Raw genomic sequence first — 19,197 nt, 5'->3', positions numbered from 1 at the left:
GTCATGTCCTTAGACAAAAAAGACAAACAAATGCACCCTAATAATTTGACATCAACACAGAGACACACACAAACACACATTCTTGGATCACTATCAGTATGGGGGATTTCCACTAAACTATTGTTGGTAAAGACTGCAACACCTACGCCTAAAGCTTATCTTGACATTTATGTCAGTAACTAAAAAAAAAAAGAAAAGATTTGGCTGCATTAGGGGCTAGAAGACCAGTAATGTGGTATTTCTGCATTTTTTACACCCCCATATTGTTTGTTTTACCCATTCATTTCTATCGTATCACTTAATAGTCTGATCATAATCAGATTTCTGCAGTGATCATGTAAACAGCGTACTCTGATTTCTTAGATTGGAGTAAAGTCGGATTAAGAAATCTAATAAAGAAAGCTGAATTTTTGCTCAGTAAATAATCTGATTTTTCCAGGTGCACATATCCTCTTATCTGGAATATTATCAGATTTCTCAGTCTGCGCATGTGTGAAAACAAGCAATGGTACCGGCAATAAGCAAGCAGCATTACCTGGGAGACGGCGACCAAACTGAAAGATTTCAATATTTTTCATCTTCTAGATGATGATTGTTCATATCATGGCTTGATGTGTAAAAACCCCGGGGCTCGATGCTTGGGTTTTACATGACCTTCACATCACGTCTTATTCTGTGAGATTATTGAATGGTTGCATAGCAGAACTACAATTACTGCCTGACTCATGACCGATTTTTTTTGATTATCAAATTACTCAAATGCCCGTAAACTGTTTGATTGGATTACTGACAGGATTACTCTTTGTGAAAATGGTTGATCGCTACAAAGATAGAAATACAAGAACACAAACAAACACTGGGTTACTGCTGTCTCAATCCAGCTGCAGACAGAATATCCACAGATACCACCACCTCATGACTGCATCATAGAATGCAACAGGTGATGAAACGTTTCTTATAATAACTAGAATGATACAGATGTTACTGTATATTTGGCCCTAGATTCTAGCTCTTTTGTCTTTCTCTACTGGCATCCTTTTTTTTTTGTTTGTTTGTTTGTGCATATCTCATATGCAGATGTTAAGTGACCCTTTTTTAGTGTTTATGCTGTCAGTTCACATTAACTCGGAAAACATGGATATTCCAACAGGAAAGTGCTGAAGAACAATAAAAACTGTAATTCCTACTTTGACTTTGTTTTCAGTATATCAGTGATCATTAGCAAGAGAATCGTTGTACCTTTGAACCTGTAGGCCTTCCATTAACTGTTTTACTGTTTATAGTTGAGTTTATAGCTCCTCTAGTCCCGAAGGCAGCCTCCCTCTGCATTGTCATTCTTTCCTAATTAAAATAATATTAATAAAAGGAAAGACTCCTCCCATGCTCTTCAATGCCGTTCACCACCCTATACTCAACGGTATAGGTTTTGGGGGTTGAACAGAACCTTAAGAGGGCTCCGGGAATGCAGTTTTTATTATTTATTTTGGACACTCCATAAACACTCCCCAAGCACTGTGTTAGTAATACATTAGTAAAGAAACCAGCTTGGCACTTTGTGATCATGTTCTGCAGCACACAGACTGATCTCTAACACTGGACTTAATCTTTACAGTAAGACAGCAAAGAAAACCCTTTTTTTTGTGAACAAGAGATCATTGTTTCTAGCTTATATTTAGCTTATGTCTGAAATGGCTGTAGAACACGCTGTTTTCTGTGAACTGTTGATCCTCTGTGAAAGTTGAGTGTTCATCTTCAGATTGCATTGACAGTGGCGATCATCCTAAGGGCCATTTTGGAGCCAGTAGTGCACAAATAATCGGCCAATTATTTAAATAATTGGCCCTCTTGCAAAGCTCTTGAACTCAAATAATTTCACAGTATATATATATATATATATTTATTTTCTTTTTCTTTTTAAGAATAATGTAAATAGTAAGTGAATTACTGCTGATTTAAACAAATTAACTCTTCATATCTTTATACTCATGTATTTGTTTACAAGCACATCTCAATCCTTCCAATATGGTGGATGCATAGATGCATCCTACCTACCTAGAATTTGTGCTTATACCTACAGTGGCTGGATTTTTCTTCTCCACACATTTCCCAATGTAGTCCCTGAAATTCCCAAAGGGTTTTAAATGGTGCCTGAATTTCATGCAATGAACTGTGATGTTGGAATATCCATCATTTGTTGAACAGACAGGAAAAACATCTTAAACACAGTTACTAACCCTCAGTGTGGGATACACGTGTTTGTGAACGATTCTGTTTGAATGCCAGTGAACAGTTGTTTACATGCTTGTATACTGGTGTATTGTTGATGTGTTATAAATTAAAAGGGAAGTCATCGCTGCTGGCGATTCTCAGATCTGCATTTTAGGAACAGTTCCAAACTAGTGTTTTGTCTGATCTGCTGTCATATGTGGCTACATGATAATGAGCTAGCTTTAACACTGTGTGTCACGGCTGTGACTGAAACTGATGGGTTTGTATTAGTAGCTTTGTGAGATATTTCTGTATTACTGAAAGATAATAAAAGCAATCCAAGCTTTACCTTAATTGTAAATACCTTACGTTATCAAACATAATTACCTTAGGGTATTATTCACATAAGAATAATAAACCCACAAAAGTATTTTTGTTGTAGGGACCTACTCTGTGCCCTGACAGTGGCAGAATATCATTGCTTTTCATCATTTTGGGGACGTTTGGCCCTGCAAAGAGCTAAAAGCTATCTCCCTGCCACACTGCTCCATCTCATATTAAACGACTGCGATGGAGTGTCGCCTTTCCCCCGGTGGCAAATTACCACCATCCTTATGGCTAATTGAGTCTCTTGTCACGTAAAGGCTTGTGATTGCGTATAGCTACTGCGTCTCAACACAGGAACCTTCACACACACACACACACACACACACACACACACACACACACACACACACACACACAGATGAGTATTTAGGCAGTGGGGGTGGCACTGCTGTATTAAAACTTGGTGATGAGTTGGGGATTGTTTTACGCTTCAGAATTTCACATTAAAGAAGCACTGGTATTTGCTTTAGTCCTGCCGTCCCACTGATCGAGTGTAGCAGTAAGGAGTGACAGCCACGCCCCTCTTTGTGTGTGTGACCATGAGAACCCAATACAGTGCTGGTATACTGGTCAACCAGAATCACACCAGAACCAAACTGGCATAAACCAGTATGATGCATTTTGAATGCTGGTAATGCTGGTTAACCAGTGTCACACCAACACCAGACCATTATAAACAAGCATGTTGTGTTTTAAATGCTGGTACACTGGTCAGGTTGTGTTGTGAACGCTGGTCAGGTTGTGTTTTAAACACTGGTACACTGGTCAGGTTGTGTTTTAAATGCTGGTACACTGGTCAGGTTGTGTTTTACATGCTGGTACACTGGTCAGGTTGTGTTGTGAACGCTGGTCAGGTTGTGTTTTAAACACTGGTACACTGGTCAGGTTGTGTTGTGAACACTGGTACACTGGTCAGGTTGTGTTTTACATGCTGGTACACTGGTCAGGTTGTGTTGTGAACGCTGGTCAGGTTGTGTTTTAAACACTGGTACACTGGTCAGGTTGTGTTGTGAACGCTGGTACACTGGTCAGGTTGTTATTTAGACGCTGGTACACTGGTCAGGTTGTGTTTTACATGCTGGTACACTGGTCAGGTTGTGTTTTAATCGCTGGTACACTGGTCAGGTTGTGTTTTGAACACTGGTACACTGGTCAGGTTGTGTTTTGAACACTGGTACACTGGTCAGGTTGTGTTTTGAACTCTGGTACACTGGTCAGGTTGTTATTTAGACGCTGGTACACTGGTCAGGTTGTGTTTTACATGCTGGTACACTGGTCAGGTTGTGTTTTAAACGCTGGTACACTGGTCAGGTTGTGTTTTAATCACTGGTACACTGGTCAGGTTGTGTTTTGAACTCTGGTACACTGGTCAGGTTGTTATTTAGACGCTGGTACACTGGTCAGGTTGTGTTTTACATGCTGGTACACTGGTCAGGTTGTGTTTTAAACGCTGGTACACTGGTCAGGTTGTGTTTTAAATGCTGGTACACTGGTCAGGTTGTGTTTTGAACACTGGTACACTGGTCAGGTTGTGTTTTGAACACTGGTACACTGGTCAGGTTGTTATTTAGACGCTGGTACACTGGTCAGGTTGTGTTTTGAACACTGGTACACTGGTCAGATTGTGTTTTGAATACTGGTACACTGGTCAGGTTGTGTTGTGAACGCTGGTCAGATTGTGTTTTGAACACTGGTACACTGGTCAGGTTGTGTTGTGAACGCTGGTCAGGTTGTGATTTGAACACTGGTACACTGGTCAGGTTGTGTTTTGAACACTGGTACACTGGTCAGGTTGTTATTTAGACGCTGGTACACTGGTCAGGTTGTGTTTTGAACACTGGTACACTGGTCAGATTGTGTTTTGAATACTGGTACACTGGTCAGGTTGTGTTGTGAACGCTGGTCAGATTGTGTTTTGAACACTGGTACACTGGTCAGGTTGTGTTGTGAACGCTGGTCAGGTTGTGATTTGAACACTGGTACACTGGTCAGATTGTGTTTTACATGCTGGTACACTGGTCAGGTTGTTATTTAGACGCTGGTACACTGGTCAGGTTGTGTTTTTCATGCTGGTACACTGGTCAGGTTGTGTTTTAAATGCTGGTACACTGGTCAGGTTGTGTTTTAAATGCTGGTACACTGGTCAGGTTGTGTTTTGAACACTGGTACACTGGTCAGGTTGTGTTTTGAACACTGGTACACTGGTCAGGTTGTTATTTAGACGCTGGTACACTGGTCAGGTTGTGTTTTGAACACTGGTACACTGGTCAGGTTGTGTTTTGAACACTGGTACACTGGTCAGGTTATGTTTTAAACGCTGGTACACTGGTCAGGTTGTGTTTTGAACGCTGGTACACTGGTCAGATTGTGTTTTACATGCTGGTACACTGGTCAGGTTGTTATTTAGACGCTGGTACACTGGTCAGGTTGTGTTTTGAACACTGGTACACTGGTCAGGTTGTGTTTTGAACGCTGGTACACTGGTCAGGTTGTGTTTTACATGCTGGTACACTGGTCAGGTTGTTATTTAGACGCTGGTACACTAGTCAGGTTGTGTTTTTCATGCTGGTACACTGGTCAGGTTGTGTTTTAAATGCTGGTACACTGGTCAGGTTGTGTTTTAAATGCTGGTACACTGGTCAGGTTGTGTTGTGAACGCTGGTCAGGTTGTGTTGTGAACGCTGGTCAGGTTGTGTTTTGAACACTGGTACACTGGTCAGGTTGTGTTTTACATGCTGGTACATTGGTCAGGTTGTGTTGTGAATGCTGGTCAGGTTGTGTTTTAATCACTGGTACACTGGTCAGGTTGTGTTGTGAACGCTGGTCAGGTTGTGTTTTAATCACTGGTACACTGGTCAGGTTGTGTTTTAATCACTGGTACACTGGTCAGGTTGTGTTGTAAACGCTGGTACACTGGTCAGGTTGTGTTTTGAACACTGGTACACTGGTCAGGTTGTGTTTTGAACACTGGTACACTGGTCAGGTTGTTATTTAGACGCTGGTACACTGGTCAGGTTGTGTTTTACATGCTGGTACACTGGTCAGGTTGTATTTTAATCGCTGGTACACTGGTCAGGTTGTGTTTTGAACACTGGTACACTGGTCAGGTTGTGTTTTAAACGCTGGTACACTGGTCAGGTTGTGTTTTTAAATGCTGGTATACTGGTCAAGTTGTGTTTTGAACGCTGGTACACTGGACAGGTTGTGTTTTGAACGCTGGTACACTGGTCAGGTTGTGTTTTACATGCTGGTACACTGGTTAGGTTGTGTTTTAATCGCTGGTACACTGGTCAGATTGTGTTTTGAATACTGGTACACTGGTCAGGTTGTGTTGTGAACGCTGGTCAGGTTGTGATTTGAACACTGGTACACTGGTCAGGTTGTGTTTTGAACGCTGGTACACTGGTCAGATTGTGTTTTACATGCTGGTATACTGGTCAGGTTGTTATTTAGATGCTGGTACACTGGTCAGGTTGTGTTGTGAACGCTGGTCAGGTTGTGATTTGAACACTGGTACACTGGTCAGGTTGTGTTTTGAACGCTGGTACACTGGTCAGATTGTGTTTTACATGCTGGTATACTGGTCAGGTTGTTATTTAGATGCTGGTACACTGGTCAGGTTGTGTTTTATACACTGGTACACTGGTCAGGTTGTGTTTTGAACACTGGTACACTGGTCAGGTTGTGTTTTAATCGCTGGTACACTGGTCAGGTTGTGTTTTGAACACTGGTACACTGGTCAGGTTGTGTTTTGAACGCTGGTACACTGGTCAGATTGTGTTTTACATGCTGGTACACTGGTCAGGTTGTTATTTAGAAGCTGGTACACTAGTCAGGTTGTGTTTTTCATGCTGGTACACTGGTCAGGTTGTGTTTTTCATGCTGGTACACTGGTCAGGTTGTGTTTTTCATGCTGGTACACTGGTCAGGTTGTGTTTTAAACGCTGGTACAGTGGTCAGGTTGTGTTTTGAACACTGGTACACTGGTCAGGTTGTTATTTAGAAGCTGGTACACTGGTCAGGTTGTGTTTTACATGCTGGTACACTGGTCAGGTTGTATTTTAATCGCTGGTACACTGGTCAGGTTGTGTTTTGAACACTGGTACACTGGTCAGGTTGTGTTTTAAACGCTGGTACACTGGTCAGGTTGTGTTTTTAAATGCTGGTATACTGGTCAAGTTGTGTTTTGAACGCTGGTACACTGGACAGGTTGTGTTTTGAACGCTGGTACACTGGTCAGGTTGTGTTTTACATGCTGGTACACTGGTTAGGTTGTGTTTTAATCGCTGGTACACTGGTCAGATTGTGTTTTGAATACTGGTACACTGGTCAGGTTGTGTTGTGAACGCTGGTCAGGTTGTGATTTGAACACTGGTACACTGGTCAGGTTGTGTTTTGAACGCTGGTACACTGGTCAGATTGTGTTTTACATGCTGGTATACTGGTCAGGTTGTTATTTAGATGCTGGTACACTGGTCAGGTTGTGTTGTGAACGCTGGTCAGGTTGTGATTTGAACACTGGTACACTGGTCAGGTTGTGTTTTGAACGCTGGTACACTGGTCAGATTGTGTTTTACATGCTGGTATACTGGTCAGGTTGTTATTTAGATGCTGGTACACTGGTCAGGTTGTGTTTTATACACTGGTACACTGGTCAGGTTGTGTTTTGAACACTGGTACACTGGTCAGGTTGTGTTTTAATCGCTGGTACACTGGTCAGGTTGTGTTTTGAACACTGGTACACTGGTCAGGTTGTGTTTTGAACGCTGGTACACTGGTCAGATTGTGTTTTACATGCTGGTACACTGGTCAGGTTGTTATTTAGAAGCTGGTACACTAGTCAGGTTGTGTTTTTCATGCTGGTACACTGGTCAGGTTGTGTTTTTCATGCTGGTACACTGGTCAGGTTGTGTTTTTCATGCTGGTACACTGGTCAGGTTGTGTTTTAAACGCTGGTACAGTGGTCAGGTTGTGTTTTGAACACTGGTACACTGGTCAGGTTGTTATTTAGAAGCTGGTATACTGTTTTTTGATATAAAACAGATACTATAACATTGTAGTCAAGACTGTATTTGTATTTTATCATATGTGCCTCAAAAGCAATACTCATTTAATTAGGAATACACAAATATGTGTTTATGCGTGTTTATGCTCATGTATTTGTCTCTTTGGGAAATACTAAATGTCTCTACTTCTTTAATAAAACTAGGTTCTTGAAGGGTTCTTTAGTAAAAAGGTCCTCAAAAAACCGTTTGAACCCTTCTCTATGGTGGAAAACCTTTTGTTTACTATTTAAAAATGGGTTCCACTATTTTGGCCAAGACTGGAGAATGCTAGCTATATTGTAGTCTAGTACCTTTTAGTATTTAGTATTTGTTGGCTAGAACGTTGCTTCCTTCTTTAACACATCTCAATGACCGTGCCCGACTACGATAGGAATACAAACGTGCGCGTGTTTGTGTGTGTATGTGTGTGAGGGAGAGAGAACGAAAGAGAGAGAGAGAGAGAGAGAGAGAGAGAGAGAGAGAGAGAGAGAGAGAGCGAGCAGTTAGCTCTGCCGCTACCTGACTGACTCCAGCGTCTGAGGGAAATCCGCGGGAAAACCAAGCAGTGAGCTCGCGACGCATTCGCCAGGCGTTCCACAAGAACCCCGGCGGTTACGACCGTTAGGCTGCAGCCTGCACAGAGGAGCTGAGTCACACACACACACACACACACACACACACACAGAGACCCAGTCCTACTAGAAACCTGCTCGCCCTACTCGACAGAAGGAGTGCGAGAAGTGAAGGGACGATGGTGACCGGCGGTCGTCAGTGACGGCGAGAGGGAAAAGAACGGGGGAAAGAGACCAAACCTGCCGGGGAGACCCTGACGACGCTTTTGGGGGGGACATGAGCGGGGCAGACACTGCGGCGAGCAAACTGCTGAGCTTCAACCAGCGGTGAGTGACGGTCCAGCTCGGTGTTTCTCAACGAGGGTGAAGTTGGCTTCATATTCGCATTCTCCGGTCCACCTTAAATGATGCAGCAGTCACTGATGCATTATTTAAGGTGGACCGGAAAATTCGGATAACAATCCAACTTAGGCTTTTTTTGAGGGTCGTTTTTTTTACTGGGCTTCCCCCCTTTGAACGGACGCTCGGCTCCTGCTCTGTCACTGCAGCAAATCCACTCAGGGACATTTTTGTGAGCAACAAGCTGCAGGCGACTCAGCTGAGTAGCTACAAGTCAAGCGTCCCCAGGAGCCCATAATAACGCCTCAGTGAGGCGTTTTTCACAGTGCATATGCAACACAGCGGCTTGAGCGTGCTATGTGATGTCCTCACCGAGGTGTTATAATACGGCTTTACCTCAGACAGTGTTGTTGAACGTCCTAATAACCTGAGCAGGCTCCTGGTATGCGCTCGTATGTGTGTTTTGTGCGGCACATAGAGATGAAGACTGATTTGGCTAGCTGCGTTTTTTTGCGTTTAAATATACAGACAGTTTCCAGCCGTTTGTGAATGGAGAGTCTGCGTTCAGGGGAACACACGGAAAATGCGTCAATTATTCATGTTTAATGGACGGTTCACGGTAGGATGGACTTGCATGCACCACTTTCCCATCAAGCACACACACACACACACACACACACACATACGCACGCTAAAGCCACAAGAAGAAACGAAGAAACAGGCTCGAAGGTTCTGCCCTTGTGGTCAACACCACTCTCCTTGGGTGGTGGCACATTTAGTTTTTGTGTGCTTTGAGCTGTTTTGCTGGGCCGTGAAGATGCCTCCAAGAGCTCTGATGCCGGCCTGTGTGTGAGTGTGTGTGTGTATGTGTGATTGGTGGGAGGGTGTTGCAACCTGGCGCAGGTGCAAAGCGAGGTTCCTGTGATGCGTCCCTCCACCAGTTTGGTTTCTTTCCCATGGTCTCGGTAGTGCAGCCTTCACAAGGAACTGAGATAACATCTAGCTAGCTCCTCACCGTTGCCTTTACAGTTTCGAAGGTGTCAGAAGTTGCTGCTGCTGCAGTAGCGCAAATCTCACTGTCTCTCTCTCTCGCTCTCTTGCTCTTCGTCTCACCTTCTCTGTAATCCGTGGAAATTGCAAATCTAGTGTATTTATTTGTGATGGGAGCCACGTTGACAGCTATACAGTACGTTGTTTTAATATTATGATTCAGAGTTTGTTAAAACTGTTAAAATGCTCATGCTGCGTCTTGTGATGTCAGGATGTCGGATGGTAAGCAACTCATCCCAAAAGTACTGGATGGAGCGCTGCCACCGTGCCAGAGAACACAGGAAGTTCCACTGCTCCATGCTGGGGGACTTTATACTACTGCTACAGAGAGTCGTATTATATTGGAGGTTGTTCTCTACAGCTGTGTGTGAGTGTGTGTGCGCATTTGGTAAAGGTGCACATATTGTCACTGTACAGACACACACACAGAGCGGTGGGCAGCCCAGGGAGCTGGAGCTCAAGGGCCCAACAGTGCAGCTTGCCAAGCCTGGGAATTGAACCCACAACCTTATCAATAGGCTGGCGCTCTAACCGCTGAGCCACCACTGCCCAACTGTGGCAGCAATGGGCGCGACTTAAAGGCACCAAATGTGTTTGTAAGTAGGGCTGTCCACAAACATTTGGACATACAGTGAAGTCTTAGTAATGTTGTGGACAATGATACAGTTTGATACAGTGTGACTTCGCCTCTGTGCACCGCCACAACGGATATCAAATAAAGCAATTAAAATATGAATGATGGAAGACTTTCAGCTTTAATACAGTGGGTTTAACAAACATATGGCATCACCAGGTTAGGGGTTTCAGCCTTTTTTTACATAGCCCCTCACTTTCACAGGCTCAAAAGTTATAGAAGAAACAAAGATTATTATAAATATGAGTTTCCTGCCTTGAGATGCCTTGCCAGGCTGTTACATCATGTTTGACTGATAATGTGATAATGCTATTTTCTTCTCTATACTCTCCATACATTTAATGTTGATTTCATTTTTTTCAAAGAATTTTTTATACGGTTTCTAGCAGCCGAATCCGGACTTTCTGTTGTTGAGTGTTACCAGTGGTTTGCATCTTAAAGAAAAACTCTTTGTAGGCATCTCTTGGTTGGAGGCTTGAACAGTGATATACCTATGGATTTTTCTTCACCAAGGAAATAATTATCTGATAATCTGCTTTTTTTTTGTTGTCCTCTGTGGTCTTCCAGGTTTCTATTAATGTTGCTGAGCTCACCACAGCATTATGTCTTTGTTCTTTTGTTGATTTTGTGTTCCTTTGCATATCCTTATGTTTGTACTGTCTCTATAATTGGTATGTGTTGTATTTTCGGCCCAATGATGGCCTCATTTACAGTCGTTTTTCATTGCTTGGTACCTACACTACTCCACTCAACTGTACCTAGTTTTTTGCTTTTCCATTAGACAAATTTGACACCTGTTATCTTAAACGGTAATTTTTTAGTGCCTGCTCTGGAATGTGACTTGTGGCCAGAGAGAATCATCACACCACATGACGCAATGCAGGTATCCAGGAGAAATCTCCAGGCTATTTTAAGTTTTTAAGCTTTTTAGTTGGCCAGCTATTTTAATGGTTGCATTTTGCTAATGCAGGCTTTATGTTTACAGACAAACTACATTAGCTAGCGCTATTGTTGTATTTGTTATTGTGTATATGCTATTTAGGTTGCAATGTTATATGGTGAAGCTGCCAAATGAACATCATTATTTGTTCCTGAGAAACAGACAGACAGACTCATTAAGACTGTTTTTGTACAGTATGTCTTCTTACATACATAGTATGTCTTCTCTTATGTTACTTGCATGCCAGTTATGAGCTATAAGTATCTTGTATTTAAAACTTTGCTGCATTAAAAATAACAAATAAGGACTAGCTTGACGCTGACTGACATTTGTATAGTCACAAATTCTTTACTGTTCTCACTTAATAGGATTGCTTCAAACATGAACCATGTTTAAATGAAAATTCTGGATCCAGATAATGTCATTTTGAATCTGAACCTTGAAACTTGAATCTATAGACGTCATCAACTACATTTCGGGAGGAAAGCTGTGGTATTGGAAAACAAACCATGTACTAGGTACCAAAAAGCGAGTAGAAGCGAGTAGTTTAGGTACCATGCAGTGGAAAAGTGCCATTAATAATGAGGGAGCAAGCCACCTGGCCATGAAACTGCTTATCAGGTAATTGTGGTTGGTGTGGCGCAACAGATAATACCACTACCTGCCAGTGAGCTACCACACCATGTGTGAGACCAGGGTTCGATTTCTGGTCTGGGTGACTGTGCTGTGCTACACCAATAAAGAGTCCTTGGGCAAGACTCCTATCACTACATTGGTCTGCCTCTGTAGTATGAGAAATCTTGTAAGTCTCTCTGGATAAGAGTGTCAGCTAGATGCGGTAAATGTCCAGTTACTTTTATACCTTTGAAAATGGCTTTTATCTCTAATTGGTCAAAGCAACATTTTGTTAAGCCTTTTGAATTAAAGCTGGAACTATACTTCAATCACGTCTTCATTGCTTCATTAAAATCCATTGATGGGTGTACAGAGACAAAATTACAGTTGTGTCATTGTCCAAATACTTATGACCCTTCACTGTAGTTAATCGCAATAACTATTAAATATGTGGTTGACAGTAGAACCTTCACTCTTGCACAGTGACCCAGACATTCATACCCATGTTTTACTAGACTGGTACACAAATGCAGATGCCCATCCCCAGACCTGGAGATCCACCGCCCTGGAGAGTTCAGAAACAGCACACCTGGCTTTAATATTTAGTCCATGTCCATGAATGTCTTTATTACCTGGATCAGATCAGTGTTAGATAAGGGATGGAGATAAATTCTGCAGGATGCAGGGTGGTAGATCACCAGGTCCAGGATTCACACATGCATGCATTCGTACAAACATTACACATACATTACACATTCACACATGCATACATTTATGCTATATTGCATCTTGTTGGGCTCACAGGTGAGATAACAAACACACAAAGATAACAAACACAAAACATAAAAGAGCACTGGACCTACATCTTGTTCTTCAAGCTTCTGTCTGTGTTGGTTTTAACTACTTGAGAAGAGTTGAAAAAAGAAATTTGCTAGGCATTTGGGTTCAATATTTGATTTTCATCTAGATTTTGATGTTCAGAAGGCTACAGCGTGTGGAATCTGTGTGTAGATTTGCTTTATGTCAGTCTCTCTATACAGTCTACCATTTCAGCAGCCAACACGACGGACGCAAGCAAAGCCCCCTGCTAGGGCATATGGAAATGTAATTTTGTAAGTCAGGATGCAGCATTAATCTTGTAGACTGTGGCTTAAACAGAGGGCTGATATTGGCTCGATGGAGCAGTATATGCATGACGGAAGTTATAGAAATAATGCTGGACCACAATCTCCTGCAAAGGTCCAGCTTGCTTCAGCTGGATGATATTATGAGTCGTCATGGGAGCTGGGAAGATCTGGCAACGTACTGCATGTAATGCAACACTAAATAACATTAAGCAACAAAAGTGACTGTTAATTCTGTTTTATGAAACCAAAGATCCTTTTTAAAGATCCCCAATGTGCATAGATTCGGTTTAAGATAAAGAAAAAGGACGTCTGTAAGGACAAGGAAGAATGTAAATCGGGTATTGATGTGTTGCACCTTTTGTGTGAGTGCCTGCAGAGAAAATAAGTGGTCTGAGAAACGTCATCTTCTGAATGCTGTATTGACATGAGCAGAAGCAAAGCCACGTTGACAGATATTCTGGTCGATGACCCTAATTGGTGCCACAAGATGACCTTTGTCCAGGCTGTCAAGCTGCCTCCACCCTGTTTCCTTAGCAACCAGCCCTTGGGTTGGGAGACAAAGCATCCTGGGATACAGCCTCAGAAGAGCTTGGTCAAGTAGAGGAACAGACGTTTTAGGTCATTAGTGATGTACATATTAGTGACTGCTACACAAACGACCAGTTACAAACATTTGCTGAAGCTTTAATGTGTTGTAAGAAGAGTAACTGTGTTTGGGTATTGCCAAAGAGAAAGCACTTGGTTGTGTCTACAGAAAACTCGGACTAAAAGTTGAATCACAGACAGAATATGCGCTGAAGCAGTGGTTAAAGACTGTTGCAGATGGTAAAGACTGGGCTGCTTTAATAAATGATGAATTGTTTTCATTCCATTACTAACTTATTGATAAATTAACTCAACATAATTATCGGCATGTATTCATTTTTATATTTCAAGTGACTCTCTTTACTATCATTACAGTAAATGTACAGTTCTGTATTTTGCTCGTCCTGGAGATCCACCATGCAGTTCAGATTGAGCACACCTGGCACACCAAATCCCAGAGGAGCAATGACCCTGTTTACGCCTGGTTACTTTATGTGATTAGTATATGGAATGTAGATTTTAGCCACATGTATTTACACTTGGTAGTCAAATATGTCTCCAGTTAGTCAGACTGGCATTTAATTACTGTGTAAGACGGAACATGCAAATTGTGCAGCAGTTATTACTGATGTTTAAGTTGTACTTTGGTTGTCGAATCCGGCTTTAAAAGATGGATGCATTTACAATTGCATTTTTATGTGTTTTGGCCTTATCCAGATATAATCCTCATACTCAGGATGCCGAAGTATAAAGTGACAAAGTATTAATATGTATTTTGAAATGGCTCCAAAATCTTGAAATAATTCTGTCAGGCTACTTCTGTCTTGTCAGGAAGCAAAAAAAAAACCCACAAAAACAAAAGGCAAAATAACACATTCTTAACTTGATCTTAACCTGAAGGAAACATGCATTCAACGTATTTGAGTTTTGAGAAGGGATGACCTTTCCAATTGTTTTAAACCCATTACTGTTTTCTTAAGAAAAGGTTTTAAGCAAATGACAGAAATATTTGCCTTAAGGCATTCTTAGATCTGCAGAACCCCCTTACTGCATGACTACAATTGTGTGTTACTTTAAGTTAAATCAGTACAAACCAAATCTTCCCCTATTTCTGTAATTGTAAGTGTAATTACTGAGAAATACACGCATTCATTTTTAATCTCTGTTTTGGCTGGAGGATAAGACATATAAAGAAATGTAAGGTGAATGTGAAGCAGACACAGAGGTAATGTCCTTAGCATTTAACTTGTTTGTTCATAGTTACATGGTGAAAGCTGAGGACAAATAGTCACCTATTCACTCTCAGTTACTAAATAAAGCTCAAAATGGCACATATAACCTCTAACATGCATTTATGCACAGACAAAATCCTTATCAGAGTTTCTTTTATGAAAAGAAATTATTAAATTATTTGCAGCATAAAGCACTAATGGAAACATAATGATAGCCTTTTTAGTAGAGCAGACCTTTCGCATACTCACACTAGCTTAAAACACTTAAGCTAGTCTGCCATGAAAAAGCTTTTTACAGATTCAAATGTCAGCATATTTTTAGTATTTGCCCAACTACGTTAACAGTGTTTTGAACACAGAAAAGAAAACATAGACTCTCTGTTGAGATCTTGGCACATCTTGAGCCATGCTTTGATAATGATTCAATTCATCTTTTTTGTGAACTGTAATGAAGCCAACACATAAATCCACCAGAGAAACTAAAATAGCCTGCACAGATGCATGCTTTGTCAGCATTCATGTGCATTCTCAGTAAAATGAAATTAATGGTTTACATAGTATTCTATTACCCCATTCTATTGGTCAAGGCATGTTGGGTATCTACATCTTCAGTTGTGCACTAGAGATATGAGGGTAACGTTGGTCACCCAATTTGTTCTGTAGAAACAAGCCTAAAAGGTTTTTTTTTAACCCGCTCAAACCACACCCAGTTTTTCATTAATTCAATGTCAATGTGACAATGAAGTTTTGTTTGTTTTTGTAGTACACAATCCATAATGTATACCAAACCACATCAACATCTTTTCACCTCACAGTAGAACAGGATGTGGTTTAAGTGGGTTTGGACACCACACAGGTTTTACCACTGCTACATCTGTGGTGGGTAGGTAAATTAGATTTTTGGTCAGACCATTCCCTTAAGAATGGGTAACATTGTGGAGTATTAAATAAACTGTTTTGTGTGTTTCAGTTCTGCCTCAGAAGATCTGGGCTGCAGGAGGGGTGAGTTCAGCCGGAAACACTATGGATCAGTGGAACTGGTGAGTACTAATCTCTAACACCCGTTGTTCCCATGTGGTGTCCTGTCACACTGATCTCGATCATATATACACTCATCTAGAACCTGTTGGCTTGGTCTGAAACATAAGGTTCCTCAGGTGGTTCTGTGCGTGATGCCATAGAAGAACCACTCTTGGTTCCATGTTTGTAATAGAGCTTTGTTTGTGAAAATGGGTAAACAGCCTTTACATGAGGTTAAGGTGCTTTAGACCTTAAAAAGGTTCTTCCCACTCACGCGGATATATTAAAAATTTGTTTTTATGGAACCAAAAGGGGTTATTTTATATCTTGGTTTAAAGAACCATTTGAAGTACCCTTATATTTTACTGTGTGTGGATCAGTCAGGCACAGTCTGTGGCTTATTTCTGGGTACTCATCAATATCAGTGTTTTCTTCTGTGCCACCATGTTGCTGTGAACGACAAGGTTGAATGTTGCTCTGGGGGCTCGTCAGTTAGTTGAGTTTCACTTGGGGGGATCTGTCAATATGACACACTCTTTATAACTCGACATCTACCTGTGTGCTTGCTGTATGTTGTTTTCTGTTATTTGAGTACAGAAAATATTGAACTTGCCCTGTAAATTATAGTAATATTACTCTTTACAGTCTTGTCAGCATATTTTTAGGATATACTGTTACATAATCCTTTGACTGGTTAGGCCAATGCTGGGTTGTGCCATTTGAGAAGGGTGTTTACATTTGTGTGTTCCTTGTATTGGCCTCTGGCCTGGTTCGATAGTTGGGGGAGTCAGAGACAGGAAGTGGCTGAGAACCGCACTCAATGTCACTTCCTTTGTGAAATGCATTAAGGGGTTTGTGGGTAATGAGAAAAGGGTAGCCTTGTGTCAGATAGGGTTGGCGACGAAACCACACACTCACTATCATGTACAGCAGCTGGTGAATATGCACGAGATGAGTGTGAGTCAGTATGAATTGTGTGCGCGAGTGTGAGAGAAAGGTTGGCAGATGGACAGGGCGTGATTGTCATGTTTGTATTAGTAAAAGTGTTTATGGTCACACTCTCTAACAGCATGTTCAAAGCAGCGCTATGGGGAAATGCTATTTCTTGCTTCTTGCTCCATTTCTTGTTCTTGTGTCATGAAGTGTAATTTGCACTTTGACCTAACCCCCCCCCCCCCCCCCCCAAGAAATTTTTTGGGAGAAGCTGAGAGATACAGAAAGACGTATGTGAACCTAGGTTGTAAAATGTACAAAATATGAAAACTCGAGTTACGCAGCGTTACCCAGTTCTTGCAAACGCTTTCCTGCCTGCTTTTCCAAAGTAGAAACAGCAACGATGCTATTCTGCTTATTACAAGTCAACGGAGCATCACAACGATTTTAAAGCTATTATTTTAAGGTACAATGTTACATAATATTGCTTTAAAGCATTATCTATTAAGAGAGTGTTTTAAAGTTTTAAATTGTGAATTAAGTCCACCACATACTGAACAAGCAGCATCCACTGCAAAGCCATTGTTTTTAATGAATGTGGCCAGAGTGGTAGGACGGTGTAATAGGATATCAGTGATGATTCACAACTGATGCAATTATGTGCTTTAAAGAAGTCTTTTACACTGGGTACATTGCAAAACATTAAACAATGTGTACATTAAATATTTTATTCCTTTACTGTTAAAACAGTGGATTACATTACATCACATTAATGTCCAGCAACTATAGCTCCAGTTCCAGAGCTCCTCTACTGTAATGACGGAAAAAACACATTTCCTGAAATATGGAGACATATATTGGAAAAGTTGTCAATTAAAAATCGCAAAAATTAGCAAATGCTTTTATTTGTAAAGAGGACTTATAGTAGCAAATGCTCATGTTGAGCTTACCAAACTGGGGGTGGAACAGATTATAAACAAAATATATTCAATTACACGATTTCATGTTATTTTTTATTGAAAAGTATAATAAACTAAAATATCAAATAACTATATCTGAGCTGGAGTGGAGGTTGAGGGTGATTGTGTTATTAATATTCTGATCTTTTTAACAAGAAATTTGGTGATAATACTTTTAAGATATCACTCAAGACTGTTGCACACAGTGCTGTCCGCATACAGTGCTACAAAACATAACATTACAGTAGTAAGTGTTATGACTTATACTTATTATAATGTGATTTACACTGAGAAAGGCGGCCAATATGAAGTATTTAAAATAAACAGATGAACAGCATCCGCTACCTCAGCTAATGTGATGCTACCCTCTGAGCTCCTGCTGTGTTTTCTCATGCTTTTTAACTTTTTGGTTTTTGCACATCTCTGTACTGCAGTCTCTGCCCTCTAGGTTTTACCTCATTTGGTCAAGTAGTATAAAACAGGATGTGCAAATGTCATTAAATCATTGATAACATGATTCTTTGTCAACAACTTATTAATATTACAGATGTTACTGACAACATTGATTATTTGTTGATTAGTTATTGGTTTGTCCCAAGTGTGTCCCATTCATTCTAAAATATTTCATGTGCACATTATTAAATATGTCTGTATATAAATACAAAAATCTGTACATAGCTTATCTGTTCAGCAGTTGTGACATTTGCTTTTTGCACACAAACGACAAGATGAATCATTCTGAAGCATTGAAATGTGTGTCCTCTTCAAGACCACGGCCAAATTTACAACTAAAGCTTTCATGTGTACTTAGAATGCGACAGGTGGTGCATCCGCTGTTCTTTCTGCATATCAGCCTCTTTCTGGCCTGTGTTTTTATCTTTTTAATTATGTTTTCGTCTGCTGGCGGCTTCTTTGTAAACACACACAGGTGTATGCAGTTATTATGACATGAACAGAGGCATGCAGTTAGCCTGCAGGATGAAGTGCACTTTCTCTCTTTTAATTACCACAGTGCTTCATTTTATTAATGAGAGGATGTGGGTATCTTAGCACCACTCTCTTGTTTTGGTTGGAATTAGCTAGCTGGTGTGTGTGTTTGTGTCTGTGCGTGAGTGACACGTTTTAATTTCCATGGCTCTGTAATGCTAATTGATTTTGATCTGTGACCAGTTCTGATTCCATGCCAGCAATGCCATAATTGTACATCTGCATGTGTGTGTGTGTGTGTATGTGTGTGCAGGGTGTTGGGAAGAGAGCCTGTAAGTGGCAACACACACAGTTTTATGCCAGCATGAGCCGCCACCTATTTTCAAGGCATGAGCAAGGCCTGTGTTTAGTGTTGTGCAGTGCATCAGTCTCCGGTGCTTTATATTGCTGCATTTTATGATTCCTAAGCGAAATGCATGTACGCCAATGAGTGTAGCCATGCAACCGTCAGAGCCACTCAGGTCAGATGGTCTAGCACCAGCTTTTCTAAGCTAGACCGAACGTAAACAACAGTAAGAAAAAATGCACGATTCAGTTGGCAAGGAATTCCGATATCCCAGTGTG

General features: G+C 41.1%; 1 protein-coding gene across 5 annotated transcripts in view; it reads left to right on the top strand.

The window, feature by feature from the left end:
• Positions 1-19,197, top strand: part of garnl3 (GTPase activating Rap/RanGAP domain like 3) — an 84,793-nt gene that overhangs the window by 25,856 nt on the left and 39,740 nt on the right. For 4 of the 5 annotated variants that reach the window (XM_072674145.1, XM_072674116.1, XM_072674134.1 and 1 more), the window contains exon 2: positions 15,705-15,774. In XM_072674145.1, the coding sequence (XP_072530246.1) occupies positions 15,705-15,774 (70 nt within the window). Of the gene's footprint in view, positions 1-8,137; positions 8,540-15,704; positions 15,775-19,197 lie in introns of those variants that run through there. The other variant, XM_072674124.1, reaches the window with a different exon arrangement.

The sequence above is a fragment of the Salminus brasiliensis genome, chromosome 1, assembly GCF_030463535.1.
Source record: "Salminus brasiliensis chromosome 1, fSalBra1.hap2, whole genome shotgun sequence".
In the NCBI taxonomy this organism is placed as follows: Eukaryota; Metazoa; Chordata; class Actinopteri; order Characiformes; family Bryconidae; genus Salminus; species Salminus brasiliensis.
Note: the sequence above shows the minus strand (reverse complement) of the source record. Positions and strands in the feature narration are given on the sequence as shown.